Source organism: Juglans regia, chromosome 13 (genome assembly GCF_001411555.2).
Source record: "Juglans regia cultivar Chandler chromosome 13, Walnut 2.0, whole genome shotgun sequence".
Taxonomy (NCBI): domain Eukaryota; kingdom Viridiplantae; phylum Streptophyta; class Magnoliopsida; order Fagales; family Juglandaceae; genus Juglans; species Juglans regia.
Window position 1 is genome coordinate 3363493 of NC_049913.1, and position 17518 is coordinate 3381010.

Consider the following 17518-nt stretch of genomic DNA (forward strand, 5'->3'; position numbering starts at 1 on the left):
TGGCTTTTTCTACTTAATGAGGAAAAATAAAATTTTAATAAGAGAGTATAAGGAAAAAAAATATATATATATATATATATATATATATTTGCAATGAAAATAACTATTTACTGACTTTTTCTATGTGGGCGTTACGTACCCAACTGCATGCATTAATTATTGTGATGGATTTCATTAAAATCCAAACCCTTTTTCTAATCCATGGCGCTGACTACTGACTTTTTTTTTTTTTTTTTTTTTAAAAAGAGGACGGAGCCCCAATTTTATTGATTGCCCTCACTTTTGGCGGAGGAAAACCGTGGTTACAATCACGACACCTGGGAGGTACAAAAACCTAAATCTAGAAAAAGAGTACCCAAGCATCAAAACAAGTGTAACTATATAGGGTACAAGCCTAAAGAAATATATATAACCTACTTCCGAGAAAGCCAAAGAGGGAAACCTGCAAAAAACCAAGAAAACAAGAACAAAGAGACGCAAATACCAAGATATCAAAATTAGACAAGCAAAAAACACAAAACAAACCTGGCAAGAGGCTCATGATATCCTCAGGTAGGGCATACCCAATTTGTCCATGCGGAGAAGACCCCTTAACAGGCTAGGCAACATGTGAATATCAGACCAATCAGAGTTCAAACCTTCAGCCCCACACTTAGCTAGAAAGTCAGCCACGACATTGCCTTCACGAAAAATGTGTGTTACTGTATACTCCAGGCTATTAAGATGTCCTTGTAAATCTTCCCAAAAGTCTTCTAAATACCAAATGGGGCACTTATTCTTAACAATCCAATTGACCACCAGTTGGGAGTCAGTCTCTATTTGAACACGATAAAATCCAAGCGCGTGACATCTGCGAACACCTTCCAATAAGCTGCTGAGTTCTGCAAAATTATTGGTACCTAAACCCAATGGAACAGAGTAAGCCAGAAGTAATCTACCTTCCTCATCCCGAATAACACCCCCAGCACCAGAGGTTCCAGGGTTCCCGAAACTACTTCCATCGGTATTGAGTTTTACCCAGCCCCGAGGGGGCCGGTGCCATTTTACCACCCGGACCCTCTTGGGCTTAGGGAACAAGACTGGAATTTCCAGTCTATGCAAAATATTCATGTCCTGGGCGGAAAGAGAACTCACTTTCATGATCTGGTCCATGATGCGCCGGAGCCAAATTTTAATAGCGTGCCAAACCGACTCTTTTGAGTGAGCCTTATCTTCATATCGGGCTTTACAGCGCCTCTCCCAAAGTTTCCAGGAAATAATGGAGGGCAGAAGGCCAAAGATGGTTCTAACCTGTGAAGACTTACCCGCACGACGAAACCAAAAATTAGTTTGATCCTTCCAAGTGTAGAAAGGGGCCATATGAACCCCTAGATGAGTGGCCGCTAGACGCCAAATGTGTCTAGCGAAATCTCCCGTGCAGAGCACATGGTTCAGGTCCTCAGTATGACCCTTTTGACAGCAATTACATTTAGAGGCCATTGAAACACCCACCATACTAATATTCTTGTCAACACTGAGGCAGTTATTAGTAGCCTTCCACATCATGATAGAAATCTTCTTGGGAAGATTAGTATGCCATATCCACTGAGCCCAGGGTAAAGGGGGCGCCCGAACCCTTATACAGTCCCAGGCACTCTTAGTAGTAAAATTGCCTTCATTATCCTTCAACCAAACAAGCACATCTTCACCCTCCTTCTGTCTAGCAAAAAACTCATACAGATCATTGGCTTTCTGATGGCCCACTAATCTGTTCAGAAGAGAAATATCCCACCCATTCTCAATACGGCACTCATTTATCTTAATCAAAGGTTGTTCAGTCACAGGAAATTGAGCATAGAGAGGGCCTTCGTTGTCCCAATTGTCATACCAAAAGGAGATATTACCTTCCTTCACAATCCATTTGGAGCTATTCATCACCTCCGGAATACTACGGACAATAGATTTCCAAAAGCGGGTCCCTTTAGTAGGCTCAAGGAGGGATAAGTGATTTCCTTTAACATATTTACCTCTAAAAAATTCCGCCCAAAGAGAGTTGCCCTTAATAAGATCCAGGCAAGTTTCATGTGTAAGGCTCTCTGAACATCCCCAAAGTCCCTAATACCCAAACCACCTTCGTCCGTAGGCGTACATATGTGTTTCCAAGAAATCCATTTCCTCCTACTCTTGCCTCCCGATTCACCCCAAAAGAAAGAGCTTATGAGTTTATTCAGGCTACGTATCACCACTTTAGGGACATCTAAAACCGCCAGCAGGTGGGTGGCCATGCTAGATAAAACATGACGCAGCAGAATAGTTCTACCACCAGCAGAGAGAATCTTCATCTTCCATCCTGCAATCTTCTTGTTCACTTTGCCCAGTAAGTCGCCAAAATCGCAAGCCTTTAGCCTACCATCCATAATAGGCACCCCCAGGTACTTAAAAGGAAAAGAACCCTCGGTAAACCCAGTAGAGCAGAGAAGAGCATGTTTCCTAGAGACTGAAATTTTCTTAGAGAAAAAAATAGCACTCTTCTCTTTACTGAGCACTTGACCAGTCCACTCCTCATATTTGTTCAAAACTTCCATCAAAGCTCTCATACTTCTTTTTCCACCATTTGCAAATATAACTATATCATCTGCATACATAAGGTGAGAGATAATCGGGGTCCCTCTAGCTTGAACAAATTGACCAATTTTACCTGTCTCAAAGGAATTCTTAAGGAGACGAGAGAACACCTCTTGCATTATTATGAAAAGGTAAGGCGATAAGGGGTCACCTTGCCTTAGGCCTCGCTTTCCCTTAAAGAAACCCATGGGGGTCCCATTCATCATGACAGAGTACCACGGTGAGGATATACAAGAGTTAATCAGGTCACAAACATTAGGAGAGAACCCAAAGCTAAACAGAACCTGTAATAAAAAATTCCAGTCTACTCGATCATAAGCCTTAGACATGTCAAGCTTAACCAGAACATTGCCCCCAATGAATTTCCTATGAATAGAGTGGACCATTTCCTGAGTTAAGCTGATATTCTCAAAGATACTGCGGCCTGGAATAAAAGCCCTTTGCTCCTTCGATATCATTCTAGGGAGCGGCGCTGACTACTGACTGCTGGTCTGTAGCTCCCATCATTGAAGATCATGTCAAATATCTTCCCCTTTTTTTTCCTTGAGATATTTCTCAGAATTCGGCCTGTTTCAGTAGTTTATTTTATATACATTCCGATCGAACCCTTTTTTCTTTCTTAATTTATGAGCGTTACGATATTTTACGAACCCAACTGCATGCATTAATCATATTAGGTAGCTTTCATGAAAGAGACGTTCTAACTGTACTAATTGCTAGATCGATCAAGCCCTATTTCTATAGTTGATCTCGTCATGCGTTGAAGATGCCAAACATTTTTCTTGACATCTTCCCCTTCTTTTTTCTTGAGATATTTCTCAGAATTTCTGTTTCAGTAGTTTGTTTTACATTCCGATCGAACTCTTTTTTCTTTCTTAATTTGTGGGCGTTACGATATTTTACGAACCCAACTGCATGCATTAATTATATTATTAACTTTCCATGAAAGAGACGTTCTAACTGTACTTGCTAGGTCGATCAAGCCCTATTAGGCTATTTCTATAGTTGATCTCGTCATGATACGACGTTGAAGATGCCAAACATTTTGCTTTCCCCTGTTTTCACCTTTGAAATATTTGTCATGTATTTAATTATATATGCAGGCATTGACGCCTAGCTAATTCGTGTTATAATTTGCTTCGGGTTTATTCCTCATCATGTACTCTCATCCTAATTATTAATTAAATTATAATTTTATTATTCATCATCCTACATACTGCATGTTATATTTATTTTTATTTTTTTAACTTTTTAAATTTTTTATTTTATTTTATTTTTCTTAAACTAATTTAATTATTCTATTCATCATTTATATATCACATATTTAATAAGTAAAAAAAATTAAAAATTAAAATATTATATATACTATGTGATGTCAAAATGATAAATAGAATTTTTTATTAAAACATTACGTGTGATATATATATCCCCAAGCTAATTTGTTGTTTAGGTCGATCCATCGATCGAAAGCCACATGCATTTCACAGGGTGCATGGTTTGTCGGCCATCCTTCAAATTAAGGTGGTTCTGATCTGGTCAACTCGAGGGACATATTGGGGCCGGTAGGGGTGGCAGCTAGCTAGTCGTTTCATTTTTTTTTTTTTTGTCGGTACGATCGAATTAATGTCGTAACACCACCACATTAACTGATTAATTTTCTCTGGTTCCTTTTCGAAAAAAAAAAACAATATAAATAGTTTATGCTTGATTCCAATATAAGATATATGCTTTATTTTTTTTTTTTTCTTGAAGTTTAATAAAAACGTAAATAAGCTTGAATTAATATTGATGGAGTATATCTTATATCAAATTATCTAATTTCACAGATTATTAAAACATAAAATCAATATAAGATTTTAAATTTTAAATTCAAATTCATTCATTTCTAAATACATTAAAATAGAAAAAGATTTAAAACCAATAAACTAATAGAAAAAAATTTCTAAATATATCAAATTACCAGTACATTGCTAACTACATCCACTGCATGGATCAGTACTAGTACTGTTTTCGTGGAAATTTCTTTAATCTCAGCTGTATATCTTTTTCTTATCCCCTCGTGCGTAATTCTCAATCATTGTTTGATGTTCGGTGAAAAAGACACTGTTGAACGGTGATCCATTATATAATCGAACGACCGTTGCTCACTCGCATTATCGAGTCAACATACTCACGGCTACAAGTTGAACCAGTCACGCGGTATTGCTCCCCAGCACATCATGCACCCCCAACTTTGAACGCTTCGACGCTTCATGGGTTCTTTTAGCCGGCTTTGCTGACTTCTCTCCTGGCTCCATTTTCTTATATGGAATCTTTATATCCTATATATATATCCAACTTCCCTCCCAGCAATATCACAAGCCAAAGCAGCACTTCTTACACACTACAATTTAGCAAAGGCCGAGTATTTTAAACCCTTATAACATTCTCACTCCCAGTGTCATTGTAGTTTCTAGCTCTCACCATAATGGGAAGTGAAAGTTCAAACAGCGTCATAGTTTCGATGTTTGTAGTAGTAGTATTGATCGCCCTGGATGCCTCATTGGTGCATGGCCAAGGCACTCGTGTCGGGTTCTATTCGAAAACATGTCCTCGAGTAGAATCCATTGTTCGATCCACTGTTCAAACTCATTTTGGGTCTAATCCCGCTATTGCTCCGGGGCTGTTGAGGATGCACTTCCATGATTGCTTTGTGAATGGCTGCGATGCTTCTATCCTTATCGAGGGGACTAACACAGAAAGAACAGCCCCACCTAACAGTTTGTTAAGAGGATTTGAAGTCATTGACGATGCCAAGGCCAAGCTTGAAGCTGCATGTCCTGGCGTCGTTTCTTGCGCTGATATTCTTACCCTTGCTGCTCGCGATTCTGTTTTTTTGGTAATTATAACACACGTATATATGTGTGCAATAATCATGCATGAGATCTTACAACCACATGTTTATATTGATCAATCATCAATTGTTATTGCAGACCAAGGGACAGAGCTGGCAGGTGCCTACTGGACGCAGAGATGGCAGGGTATCATTGGCCTCAGATACCACCAATTTACCTAGCGCTAGAGACTCCGTTGATGTTCAAAAGCAAAAGTTTGCAGAGAAAGGTCTCGATACTAAAGATCTCGTTGTCCTCGCTGGTAAGAACTACTTAATGCATATCTCTACATAGTCTTAATGATTACATATACATGATTTTTGGTTTTGAAAAATAGAGAATTAAATATTAAGCTGAGTTAACTATAAAGTCAAGGCATAGATGACTAGCTAATTATTACAAAAAGTCATCAACTTCAAACCCATATGATCTCAATGTACATGCAAGTATATACGAAGGCTAAAATACCGCGTATAGTGTGTCAATTAATTACTAATCGTATGCAATTTTGTTACTATGTATAATGTAGGTGGACACACCATTGGAACAGCAGCATGCCGGCTATTCAGTTACAGACTATACAACTTTAATACAAGTGGGAATGGTGCTGATCCTACCATTGACCCAGCTTTCCTGCCTCAACTCCGAGCTCTCTGCCCACAAAATGGCGACGCAGCAAGGCGTGTAGGACTAGATCCTGGAAGCCAAAACAGATTTGACACGTCTTACTTCAACAACTTGATGAAAGGCCGTGGAGTACTCGAGTCGGATCAAAAGTTATGGACTGATGCCTCCACAAAGACTTTTGTTCAACGTTTTCTGGGAGTGAGCGTCTTCAATGTGGAGTTTGGAAGGTCCATGGTGAAGATGAGCAACGTTGATGTTAAAACGGGTACCCAGGGTGAAATTCGCAAATTATGCTCTGCAATTAACTAACTGGCCAGTACTCATCAGACCTCTATCAGAAGGGACGGGAGAGGAGGAAAAAAAAAAAACATTTAATATTATGTTCTACATATTTATTTGCTTATAGGCGTAAGCCAATCAATTAGAGCGTCTTGCATTGTGCAGGCAGCAGTTTATTGTTTTTGGATTATATATAGGAGTACGAATGGCGTAAGATCAGGATTAATATGGCCAATATTCCGAAGGATTTACAGTTTCTAGGCTTATATATAATTTTATAAGAAATTGGGTTGTGTTCAATTTACTCGTTTGAAATTTACAATGTTGCCGGAATTTTTCAGCTTTTAAGACTTTAAGTAGGAACCGTCGCTAGCTACGTAATATAATATCGGCCGGCGCGGCTTCTTACCAGATTGTATTTGAATGCTGAAGTGATCTAAGATATATTCGTACGTTAGATGATATTTAAAAAACGAAATGAAATTAAGGATGACAAGAAAAAGAAGGAAATGATTGGTCCCATGCATGTGCATGCCACCTAGCTAGCTAATTTATTGTCTTGGCCTGCATGCAACCTAATTAGCGCGTTACGTACTTAATTGGCTAATTTGGTTGCGAGAAAGAGAGAGACTAGCGACTTTATCAATCATGACAACTATTGATGACTGTTTCTCTATAATTGATTGTTCGTCGACAATTAACTAACCACTTTGATATTGGTCGATGTCAAATTGTCAATGAAATAAACGTTTCGACAATCAATGCCTTCACAAGATCACAAAAGGACTGCTGTAACGCTGTTTCTCGCCTCGAAGCAAAACGACAAACTTAATTATGACTATTCTATAATTATTTTATAGCTTTATTTAATTAAAAATTATTATTTACTGAATAAGCATAATTACAATGAATAACTTGATATAAATTATAAAATAGTTGTAATTATATCATTATCATTTACGATATTATCCAAATGCTCGGCACGAGAAACATTACTTAAGGGAAAAAAACGTTTTCTGACCTATATATTAGACCAAGGTCGAAAAAATGGGTCAGAATCTTCATAATTGAGCCAACCATTATGGCCCAAGGCGCCAAGAACCAGCATCAGAGAATAGTAATGTCACATGCCGAATGCAGAATTTCAGGCCCAAGTCAAGATTCTTAACAAGTACTACAAGAGCAATTCAAAAAAGAAAACAGTCATCATTCAATCATGGTAGCTGCAAACCATTTATGCAACTTCCCTCGAGAACATGCAATACAATACAACAAAAGAATTGCCTGTCCAAAAATAAACTCAATTTACTAAGAGGTACAATAACACAAACACTGATTTTGGCACACGCGTTAACCTACTTAACTATACAACAAGCCAGCAACCATTACCTGGAAAGCAAATTGCTAACTTTTCAATCACTTGGAAACCAATAGGATTTCCCGTTTCTAGCCTTGCTAGGTGTGTTTGCATTCGAATAACTTATGCGGCTACCTCCAACTTGGCAGCCGCGCGTGGCGTGAGCCTTCCTATCAAGCAGAATGAGACTTCGTGTCGTCAAGATTGCCTGTGGTAAGGGTGTGCATCCGGACCGGATTTTTTTCCGGTCCGGTTAAAAATCCGGAAAACCGGATGAACCCTGGCGGTTACCGCCCGGATGCGGTTACGGATGCCGGATATCCGTATTCCGCATCCGGTTTTAAATTCTTTCTACTATTAACTATTGCGTTTTCCAATGAAGAGCATACATATCCAATATGACGTCAGGTCCAACTCCCAAGTCTTGTAAATTGTAATTCCCAAGACCCCAAGTCGGCAAGTCAGGTTTCATTTCTTAATTTCCCACAACACTCTTTCTCTCTCTCTCTCTCCATCTCCAGAAACCCTAACTCATATTATGAGCTGTCGTCGTCCATTTTCATCACAGAAAAAATTACCAGTATGGCTCTCTCTGGCTCTCTGTCTCTCTCTATGTAAGTCTCTCTAATCTTGAATTTGGGTTTGGTTTTATTTTATTTTTGTTTTTTTTCCTAATCTCTAGTCTATTTTCGATTTTTTTCTTGCTATTAATCTCTCTAGATGCTGCGATTGTGTTCATTAAACTTTTTTTTTTCCATTCTTTTTGGTTTGGATCTGGGTTTGGTTTGGTTTTTTATTTTTATTTTTTGTAATCTCCAATCTATTTTTTATTTTTTTTTACTTGCTTTTCATCTCTCTAGATGTTGTATGTCAATAATCTGAAGTTTTTTGTTTCCCGCAGCTTACAATGAAGATGATAAGAGGGCTTGACTTCAAATGTTCTTCCACAATTCTTTTTGCTATTTTTGAATTTTTCACTATTTGTTCCTTGTAAAGTTAATGGTTTGCAGAACAATGTAAACAATAATATAAAGTCTGTAGTCTATTGTGGATGTTGATGTCTACTATTATTTATTTTGTTTTATAAAAATTTGAATAGTCTATAAAATAGTTCAAAAAATGCCTATAAAAATATTTATTATATAAAAAAATGCCTATAAAAATGACAAATAGAAAAGCCTACAAAAAAAGCCACTTAAAAAGTGTTAAAAAGTTATTTTTTTAAATGCGTTTTAAAAGTGGTAAAAACTAAAAATTAATTTTTCTGAAAAAAAAAAAGAAAATCCATATATCCGGTTTCAATCCGGATATCCGCCCGGGTTTCAATCCGGTGTATCCGGGCGGATGTCCGCCCGTTTTTAAAAAGTCGGATCCGGATCCGGATCTATCCATCCGGATGCACACCCTTAGCCTGTGGAACTGGATCGTGAGTCGTTCACGCATACAAGCTCCTCACCGCCCCTGGCTGCCGCGTCCTTGGCATTTTGCGAATTCAACGGGGCCAACAAGCAATGCCCCCAAAATCCTCAATGTTAGCTGCAATAGCTCCCAAGGCGGAGGAGTTTTTGTACCCTTGGGTTCCAAAATCTCCTCATTTCTCTCCATACTTAATTTTCTCATCTCCTCCACTGCGCCCTCAATCTCGTTTCCATTCTTCGGAAATGAGGTACAAATTTAAAATTCTAAAATTCATCATCCTTGTTGAACTCCCTTCTACAAGAACAGTTATGCCCGGCCCACACAACCACGGATCGGCAAAATTCAAGCTTGGACCAGCTCGGCATCTGTGAGATGTGCTTGTAATAGCAATTCATTGTGACATCGATGATGCAGGCACGTTTCGTCAACTTAACGGCGATCTGAGGCTCGAGAGGGGGCGACCAAGCCCCAACAGAGGGTTTCGATTGAGCAGGGGAGGTAGCATTGTTAGTGGGACGAGGGGTATGGTAGAGGGAAGGTTGGGAAAGGTCGGGGATGGAGATAAGGAGGGGCTTGTCATACGAGACTTGATCTCATAGGCGTAGAGGACAGCCTCGAAGCCAGCGGCGGAATGGACGTGGGAGAGGTAGAGAGCGGGGAGGAGTGGGAGGAATGAGAGGATGACGATAAATAGATGGGGGGTCAGAGGAGAGGTAGGTTTCGTAGAGCCATTAACAGAGGGGTCAGAGTCGGAGCCAGAGAGCGGGGAGGAGAGAGCAGAGGAGAGAAGAGGGAGAGGGCGGGGCGGTCGAACTCAGCAAGGGAAGAGAAGGAGAAGGAATTGGGGGAGGAATAGTCGTTGAGGATGGAGGAGAGGGCGAGGATACGGGAGCGGGCTTGGGAGACGGATTCCCAACATGACTGCATTGGGTCGAAGTCGACAGCGGCAGAGGCTTTGATGGTAGTGGTTGAGGGTTGGGGACGGAGGAGCAGCAGGATGAAGAAGGAGCATTGCTATTCATAAGCCCATACACTACACATCAAATTTTTTTTTTTTTTAAATTTTTTTAAAGTTTTTTTTGGTTTTATTATTATTAAAATAATTGAATTATTCTATTCATAATCCATATACCACACATTTAGTAAGAGAATAAAATTAAAGAAATCATAAAAAGGTTGGTGTGTGGTGTATGAGGCTTAAGAATAGAATTTTTCTTTGATTAATGATTTGGGAGCAGTTTGGATAATGAATTGACGAAAATATTGTTGAAATATTATTTTTAAATATTATTTTTATTTTAATATTTTAAAAATTAAATTATTTATTGTATTTTATTTAAAATTTTAAAAAAATTATAATGATTAGATTAGATAATATGAGTTAAGAGTGTTTATGAATCTAAACAAATCTAACCCAATTATTAAAGAAATTGAGCTTTATTGTTTATCGTTCCTGCATATCACACATTATATTTTTCTTTTATGTTTTTTTGATTTTAATCTTTTTAAATTAATTGAAGGAATAATCTTATAATCGGTCGGGCTGATCTTCTCCTAAAAACAGCCCTCTAATAATTTAATGCCACGTAGACGTTCTATTTTCACTACAATGAGACTGCATCCAGAAAAAAAATTCCAAGGACACACAGATCCCCCTTTCAGATCTCCCCCTCTCTACACAGATCTCTTCATCGGCAAAGCTTCATCATTTTTAGACGAAGATCAATATGAAAACATCATTTTCAGCATGGAAAAATATCTACCATACGTCTAAAATTCGAGACCAACAAAAAAAAGAGGAAGAAGAATGCTATCTGCTTCTCGAATTTGTTCAACATGAAAACAACCTAAATTATTACGAAGATTAGCTAAAAGGAAAGAAAAAAAAATTTACCACACGAGGTATTACCATGCTCGTCCTCCTAAAATTTGAGACCAAAAAACCAAGAGGAATAAAGGTTGTTGTTTTGGTTATGGGTTTTCTAGAGAGAGAGAGGGGAGGAGTCCGTTGGCTTTGTTTGGGTAAGGGGGTTTTCGTTTATTTCAGATTTAAGGAAAGTTGAGTGAAATCGAAGACGGCATTCGTCTTAATGAAATCGAAGATGACGTTATAAAAGTAGGACGACAAATTTCGTGGATTTCAGACTAGAGAGATGAATGAGAAGCACGAACGTTTCGTGGATTTCATATTTAAAGATGACGCTCACCGACCATGGAAGTGGCTGATGACGATGGTGACGGATGCCTCTTGATTCTCTGTGATGGAGTCTATTGAAATTATTGTATATTTTCTTACGTGGCAACAAGTGAATAGAGGGATGCTCTTGGGTGATTCACAGCCCAACTGCTTAGAAGCAATTCTGTTAATTGAATTATTCTACTTATCATCTATATACCATATGTTTGATAAGAGAAAAAAAAAATATAGTGTGTAAAGTATAGAAATGATGAATAGAATTTTTCAAAAAAATTATGAAAATATTCTTAAAAATCACCCTTCTTGTATATAAGTTAGATGGTCTTACCGTACATAGATGGGAGCCTATACAATTATAAGAGGCTTAAAAATCTCTACATATTTATGTGAGTTGTGAAGTCTGTAAAAATCGTGTAAATATAGTAGAGAAATGAAATGAAAATGGTAAGTCAAATTAATAAAATTCTGAAAAACTAGACATAACATATAACTATTACGATATATGATATTATCTATGTTACGCTTTCAAATAACGTGGCTGTCAATAGCATGCATGGTAAGGATAAGTGCTATACACTATTCTTTTTGTCAACATCCTTTGGTTATTCTCTGGCGTGACATGATTACAAGACTCTTCATCATTTATTATTTATATCTAGTTATTAGATGTCAAATAAGAAGATGGTGGGGATGATAATAATTAAAGAAAAACTCTATTTGCAATCGGTTGGGATAACCTCCGCGTAACTAGTGCAATAAAAAATTTTATTCTCCTTCTTTCTTTCTTCATTTCGGTTCAGGATTTTCAGTATGTGTCGTCTTCGATGAATTGGCCTCCCGAGATGCATCTAGTGCTTGTGGTTGTGCAGAGTTAGGTTGCAATCTTATTGGCCTCAAACTGACAGGCAGTGAGAGACCAGCATGCCTAGGTACAGAAACTCAAAACTACTGGCGGGTTGATAGAATTTTTATATAGAAAATGTTTAGGTGTCCTCCAAATGTGCCTCTAGTGTATTTTTTTAATGTTTATTTAAGTTATTATTAGTGAATATATATATTAATATTAAAAAAAATGCTACTCCCACCGCTAGCCCTTCCCGCTTGACGATAAATTCCCACGTGGTAGGAATATTAAATATTAAAAAAATAAAATTTGAATTATCCATTTACGTTCTTCTCTCTCAAATCCAGTCAAATCCAACAAGATAATCACATACACAAAACCCTAATATATGAGGAAATGATGGAATGTTAATGGAAATACCCATATAAATAATAACTGGGGAGCCTCAAACTCTTGGTAGTTGTGGATGCCAGAAATGGAGCTATGGACTGCAGCTGCGTGCCGGAAGACCGCTGCGCTTAGAGGCCAATGTCGCACTGGGAATCTCACACGAAGACCTAGGGGTGTAAATTGGTCTGATCCGGTTCGAGGGGTGATGGATGGCTTCGGTCCATCATTTTTCCTTGACCAGACCGGACTGAACATCCCTATGGACTGGACTGGACCGATAGCTATCCTGTCTGTCCGTTCGGGCTAGCCCCCAATTATTTTTTTATGATTTTTTTCTTCTTTCTTTTAAAATAAATTAATAAAAAATTTATTGAAAATAATAAATTAAAATTATGTGAATTATTTAACTAAACAAAAAATTATTTTATATGGTCAATGATGATAAATTAGATGAAAATTACATTCTTAAGTTATATAATTATTATATAATTAGTTAATTGATATTATACTAGAGGTGCTACCCTCATGGTGTGGGACGGGGGCATCCCCTCCTCGCCCCCAGCCCGCACCATGCGGGGGAAGGGTTTTCAACCCCGCCCCGATAGCAGGGGTGGGGTTGAAACCTATCGGGGCGGGGTTGAAAACCGCACCCCACCCTGCCATCCACTCAACCTAGTGATTCACTGGGTTTATAATTTTTTTTGGATTTAAAATTTTTTTAGATCCAAATTATAATATAATATAATTATAAATTTATTCAAAAAATATAAATTTATTAGAGTTGTATTTTTTATTGTCTTAGTCAGTAAGTCTTACATTGCTTAAGAATGACTATTGTATTGCCTTGGCCTCTATATAAATGTTGGCTAAGGAGATCAAGGCAATTCATTAATTTGAATTCAAGTTTTTAACAAATTGTATATATTTATATACAATATATATTTATATAAATATAAAAAATAATATTTTTTATTATAAATTTAGGAGGGTGCAGAGTGGGGTGCGGGGCAGGGCCCTGCTGGGGTCAGCCCGCCCCTCGCCTCCGCTAGTGGTCTTTCATGCAGGGCAAGGGCCCCCGCCCCTGCATGTGTGGTGCAGGATAGCCCGCCCGCCCATGCGGGGGTGGGGCGGGGTGGGCCCCCGCTGCCCACCCCTATATTATACATTAGTTAATTGATATTATACATTAGTTAATTAATAGAATATTAATTAGTTAATAACAGATTTAATATTTTATATTTTTAATGGTGATACGTTAGATAAAAATTACATAATTAATTATAAAATTATTATATATATTTTTTAAATTTGGTCGGTCTGGTCCTGAAATTCCTGGACCGAGATTGGACCGAAAAGTCTCGGTCCTCTATTTTAAGGATCAAGACCGACCGGTCGTGGTCCCGGGTCAGTCCGGTTAAGTCAATTTCTTCGGTCCAGACTAACCAACTTTCACCCCTACGAAGACCGTTGCCTCTGGAGGCTGATGTTTCTAGAGAACTCACATGGAAATGAGAAAAAAGCAATGAAAAATCTCCATTTACGATTTGGTTAAGGCCGATGTCACTGAGAAACTCACAAAAATGAGAAAAATGCAATGAAAAGTCTCATTTATGCTGTTTTTGTTCCTTTTTTTTTTTTTTTAAATATAACTACACGTGTCATGCCACGTCGAGCGGGAGGGGTGAGCAGTGACCATAGAAGCAATCTCAAAAAAAATTAAAAAAAACAAAAACAAAATCAAAATACACTAGATATACTTTTAAAAGACATTTATAAGGCATATTTGGAGGACATCGTTCTTTTTCCATCATAATTCATAAACATGACCTGGGAAAAAAAGAAAAAGTTAACGATTAATCGACCTGAGCCCAAACTCGACTCGAGATGTTGTTATGTTTGGCAAGATAACTAATAATTTGGCAGCGGGTGGGCAGCGGGTGCCTGCCACCCACTACATCGCCCCGTTCGCCCCACCCTCGCCTAGGTGCGACGGGGGATTTGCTCCGCACAGACGGGGGGCGAGCCCCCCCACCCGTATGAAAGGGGCGTTGTGGAGGCAGGGGACGAATGGGGCTCAGCGCCGCTCCTTAAATCCCCCGCCTCACTTTTGCATGCCAACCAAACACCCTCTCGATTCCTCAATTTCTCGAACTCTCTCGATCTCTCTCGTCCCAGACCCAAACTCCCAAACTCTCTCGAACTCTCTCAATCTCGTTTGCCAAGAAAGTAACAGACGCCTACAGAGAGGACTCGATTGAGTTTGTTGTAACAGACGCCGCAGAGATTGAGAGGAATCGATTTCGTTTGCCATAAGTAACAGACACCGAGATAGATGAATCTCTCTTGTATTTGTTCATTGTTGTAAAAGACACCGAGATGAATCTCTCTTGGGTTTAGATTTGTTGTAATCGATTGGGGGAGGGAAGGAGATGGGACGAGGGGGCAGGGGACAGAAGGATGAAGGTCCACTCCCGCACCTCGTTCAACAGACGGGGTACCCCGTCCCCACACGGACGGAGGCGGATTATGGAGAAAAAATTCCCACCCCCGCCCATGCAGAGGCAGGGGATGGGGAAGCAGCACCCTTGTACTCTGGTCTCTTGTAGCTAAGTACATCTCTTATCCCATTGCCCAAATTCCAATCAAACATTGCAATCTCCGTTTTTCTAACGTCTCTGTTCGCTCAGCAGGCCACTTTGGACATTCTTTTCTCCTGCCTCGTAGCTCTCGCCCCATCCACACTACACATTTGCCCATCTTACACCCAGCTTTTTCTGCTGTTCTCTCTGTTTCTCAACTCACCATAATCAATGGCGGCCTCGGCTTTCTCCAATTCGCTTATGTCGTCTCCTTCTCTCAGTTCCCACTCGTCGCTCTCTCATCGACCCAGCGGCATTTTGTCTCTGTCACGATCACAAATCTCTCTTCCTGCATTCAGATCTCATCCTCTAGCGACTACATTGAAGAAGAAGATTAATCCTAGCCATTTCACCACCTATTGCTCTCTGGATGCTGATAAAGATCCGAGTGAAGACATCCCTATAGAATCGAGTACGAACTTCGCTTCCCGAATGTATACTCCCTCTTCGTGTAATGGTGAACGTGATGGGTTCTTTTTTTTCCTGTTCAGGATACGCAGCATTTCCTACGGTCATGGATATCAACCAGATTCGTGAAATTCTGCCTCACCGGTTAGTGACTTTATTTTTCCTGTAACATTGGTGCAAATAAGCTGTTTGACTCTTTTTCCTTCTTTTGGCTGTGGATTAGGTTCCCATTTCTCTTAGTGGATAGAGTGATTGAATACAATCCTGGAGTTTCAGCTGTTGCTATAAAAAATGTAACAATAAATGACAACTTCTTTCCTGGCCATTTTCCCGAGAGGCCGATAATGCCTGGTGTTCTCATGGTCGAGGTAATTCTGCTTTCTTCCACTGTCATTCTTCCATTTTGATCCATTTATTTATTCCAAGTAGATTGATGATCCATGGGTAGTTATGCGTTCCTTGGCGAATATCTTAATATGGATTTCACTAGGAATCACACAGAAGCCATTCCACTGTTGAAGGCCATGTGGTGGGTTGTAAACATACAATTAAGAAGAAATGAACCATTATGGAAAGAAAAATGTTTAATTCAGAAGGATAAGAAGCGGAGTTCCGCTTTGGAAGTTGGGCCTCTGGCAATAAATTTTGCATTGCAAGTGTACAAACACCTACTATGAAAATGCTTCCAGAATTCCACACGCGTTAATGACCCGTAATAGGAGGCCTACTAGCAATAGCAAATGTACCAATGAAAACGCCCAAACTGAAAGTCATCCTGAAGATTAGGGTCTTGATACCCATAATCCATAGCATTGGAAGCTTAAACCAAGATAATTAAAAACAACGGTACTTTGCACAAGTGTTGAAACTTTTTAAATGATAACTATTGAGACAACATCATTGGCAATTCAAACTGTTAAGTGAGTTTGTTCATGAGTCATTGTATTTAAATTTTTTGCTATGTGTATGCTATTCATATCTGGTCATGAATTGACACAAGAAGAGGATTCTCGATCATCTTCCCTATACAAACAATTAGCTTTCCCTTCATCTATTCCAGACTAGAAGTAAATATGAAGATGTAATGAAAGTCTTCTCAATATTTGCTTTAGTGATAGCGAATCAGATAGATAGTGATTAATGGCAGTGGTTGTTGGATATAGGCAATGGCTCAGGTTGGTGGCTTGGTTATGCTGCAACCAGAAGTTGGAGGCTCTCGTGAAAACTTCTTCTTTGCTGGCATTGACAAAGTGCGATTCCGGAAACCAGTGGTTGCTGGTGACACCTTAGTTATGAGAATGACACTTATCAAGCTGCAGAAACGCTTTGGAATTGCAAAGATGGAAGGGAAGGCATACGTTGGAGGTGAGGTTGTATGCGAGGGTGAATTTCTAATGGCTACAGGCACTACATGATTTGCACCCTTTTTCCTCCCAATAATTCCGTTAATCATGCAGTTCCCTTTTCAATGCAAACATTTATGGTAATAGTCATTTGATTAAATGTTACTTTTGAGAATATCCATTTCTCAGGCCAACCCCTTCAATAGAAAAATAAGAGGCTCAAAAGGCGACCAACATGTTTCTCTATTCTGATGGACTTTCTTCTTCTGTACCACAAACATGTTTCATGTTTTCTTATTTTCCTCTATTGTAGGAAAATTATGCATTAGATAATATAAAATTAATAACAGGTTCCAAAGTGCACTTTACTCGCCTCTCCCCTTGACTTGTATAGGAAACAACCACTTGCTAGGTGGTCCTGAAGGTTTCCTGCTTCCCCCCACCTTAAGATCTCTTCCAGTAGAGGAAATTAGAATCTGGTTGGAAGTTGGTTTGATATCATCACCCTCTCCCCATTTCTTCTTCCCATAACCATTCC

General features: G+C 39.0%; 3 protein-coding genes across 3 annotated transcripts; 2 read left to right on the plus strand and 1 right to left on the minus strand.

Moving 5' to 3' along the window:
- Positions 1 to 289: 289 nt before the first annotated feature.
- On the minus strand, positions 290 to 2042 carry LOC118344283. The gene is made up of 2 exons (XM_035684693.1): positions 1135 to 2042; positions 290 to 899 (listed from the first exon to the last, which is right to left on the minus strand). The coding sequence occupies exons 1-2, from the start codon at positions 1912 to 1914 to the stop codon at positions 816 to 818; spliced, it is 864 nt and encodes a 287-aa protein (XP_035540586.1). The 5' UTR covers positions 1915 to 2042; the 3' UTR covers positions 290 to 815.
- A 2901-nt stretch (positions 2043 to 4943) lies between these two features.
- Positions 4944 to 6700, plus strand: LOC109007091 (peroxidase N1-like). Its single transcript, XM_018986629.2, has 3 exons — positions 4944 to 5482; positions 5577 to 5739; positions 6007 to 6700. Exons 1-3 carry the CDS (start codon positions 5072 to 5074, stop codon positions 6411 to 6413), a joined length of 981 nt encoding a protein of 326 aa, XP_018842174.2. The 5' UTR covers positions 4944 to 5071; the 3' UTR covers positions 6414 to 6700.
- Positions 6701 to 15234: 8534 nt separating this feature from the next.
- On the plus strand, positions 15235 to 17481 carry LOC109007090 (3-hydroxyacyl-[acyl-carrier-protein] dehydratase FabZ-like). Its single transcript, XM_018986628.2, has 4 exons — positions 15235 to 15641; positions 15721 to 15781; positions 15861 to 16005; positions 16801 to 17481. Exons 1-4 carry the CDS (start codon positions 15401 to 15403, stop codon positions 17050 to 17052), a joined length of 699 nt encoding a protein of 232 aa, XP_018842173.1. The 5' UTR covers positions 15235 to 15400; the 3' UTR covers positions 17053 to 17481.
- Positions 17482 to 17518: the final 37 nt, after the last annotated feature.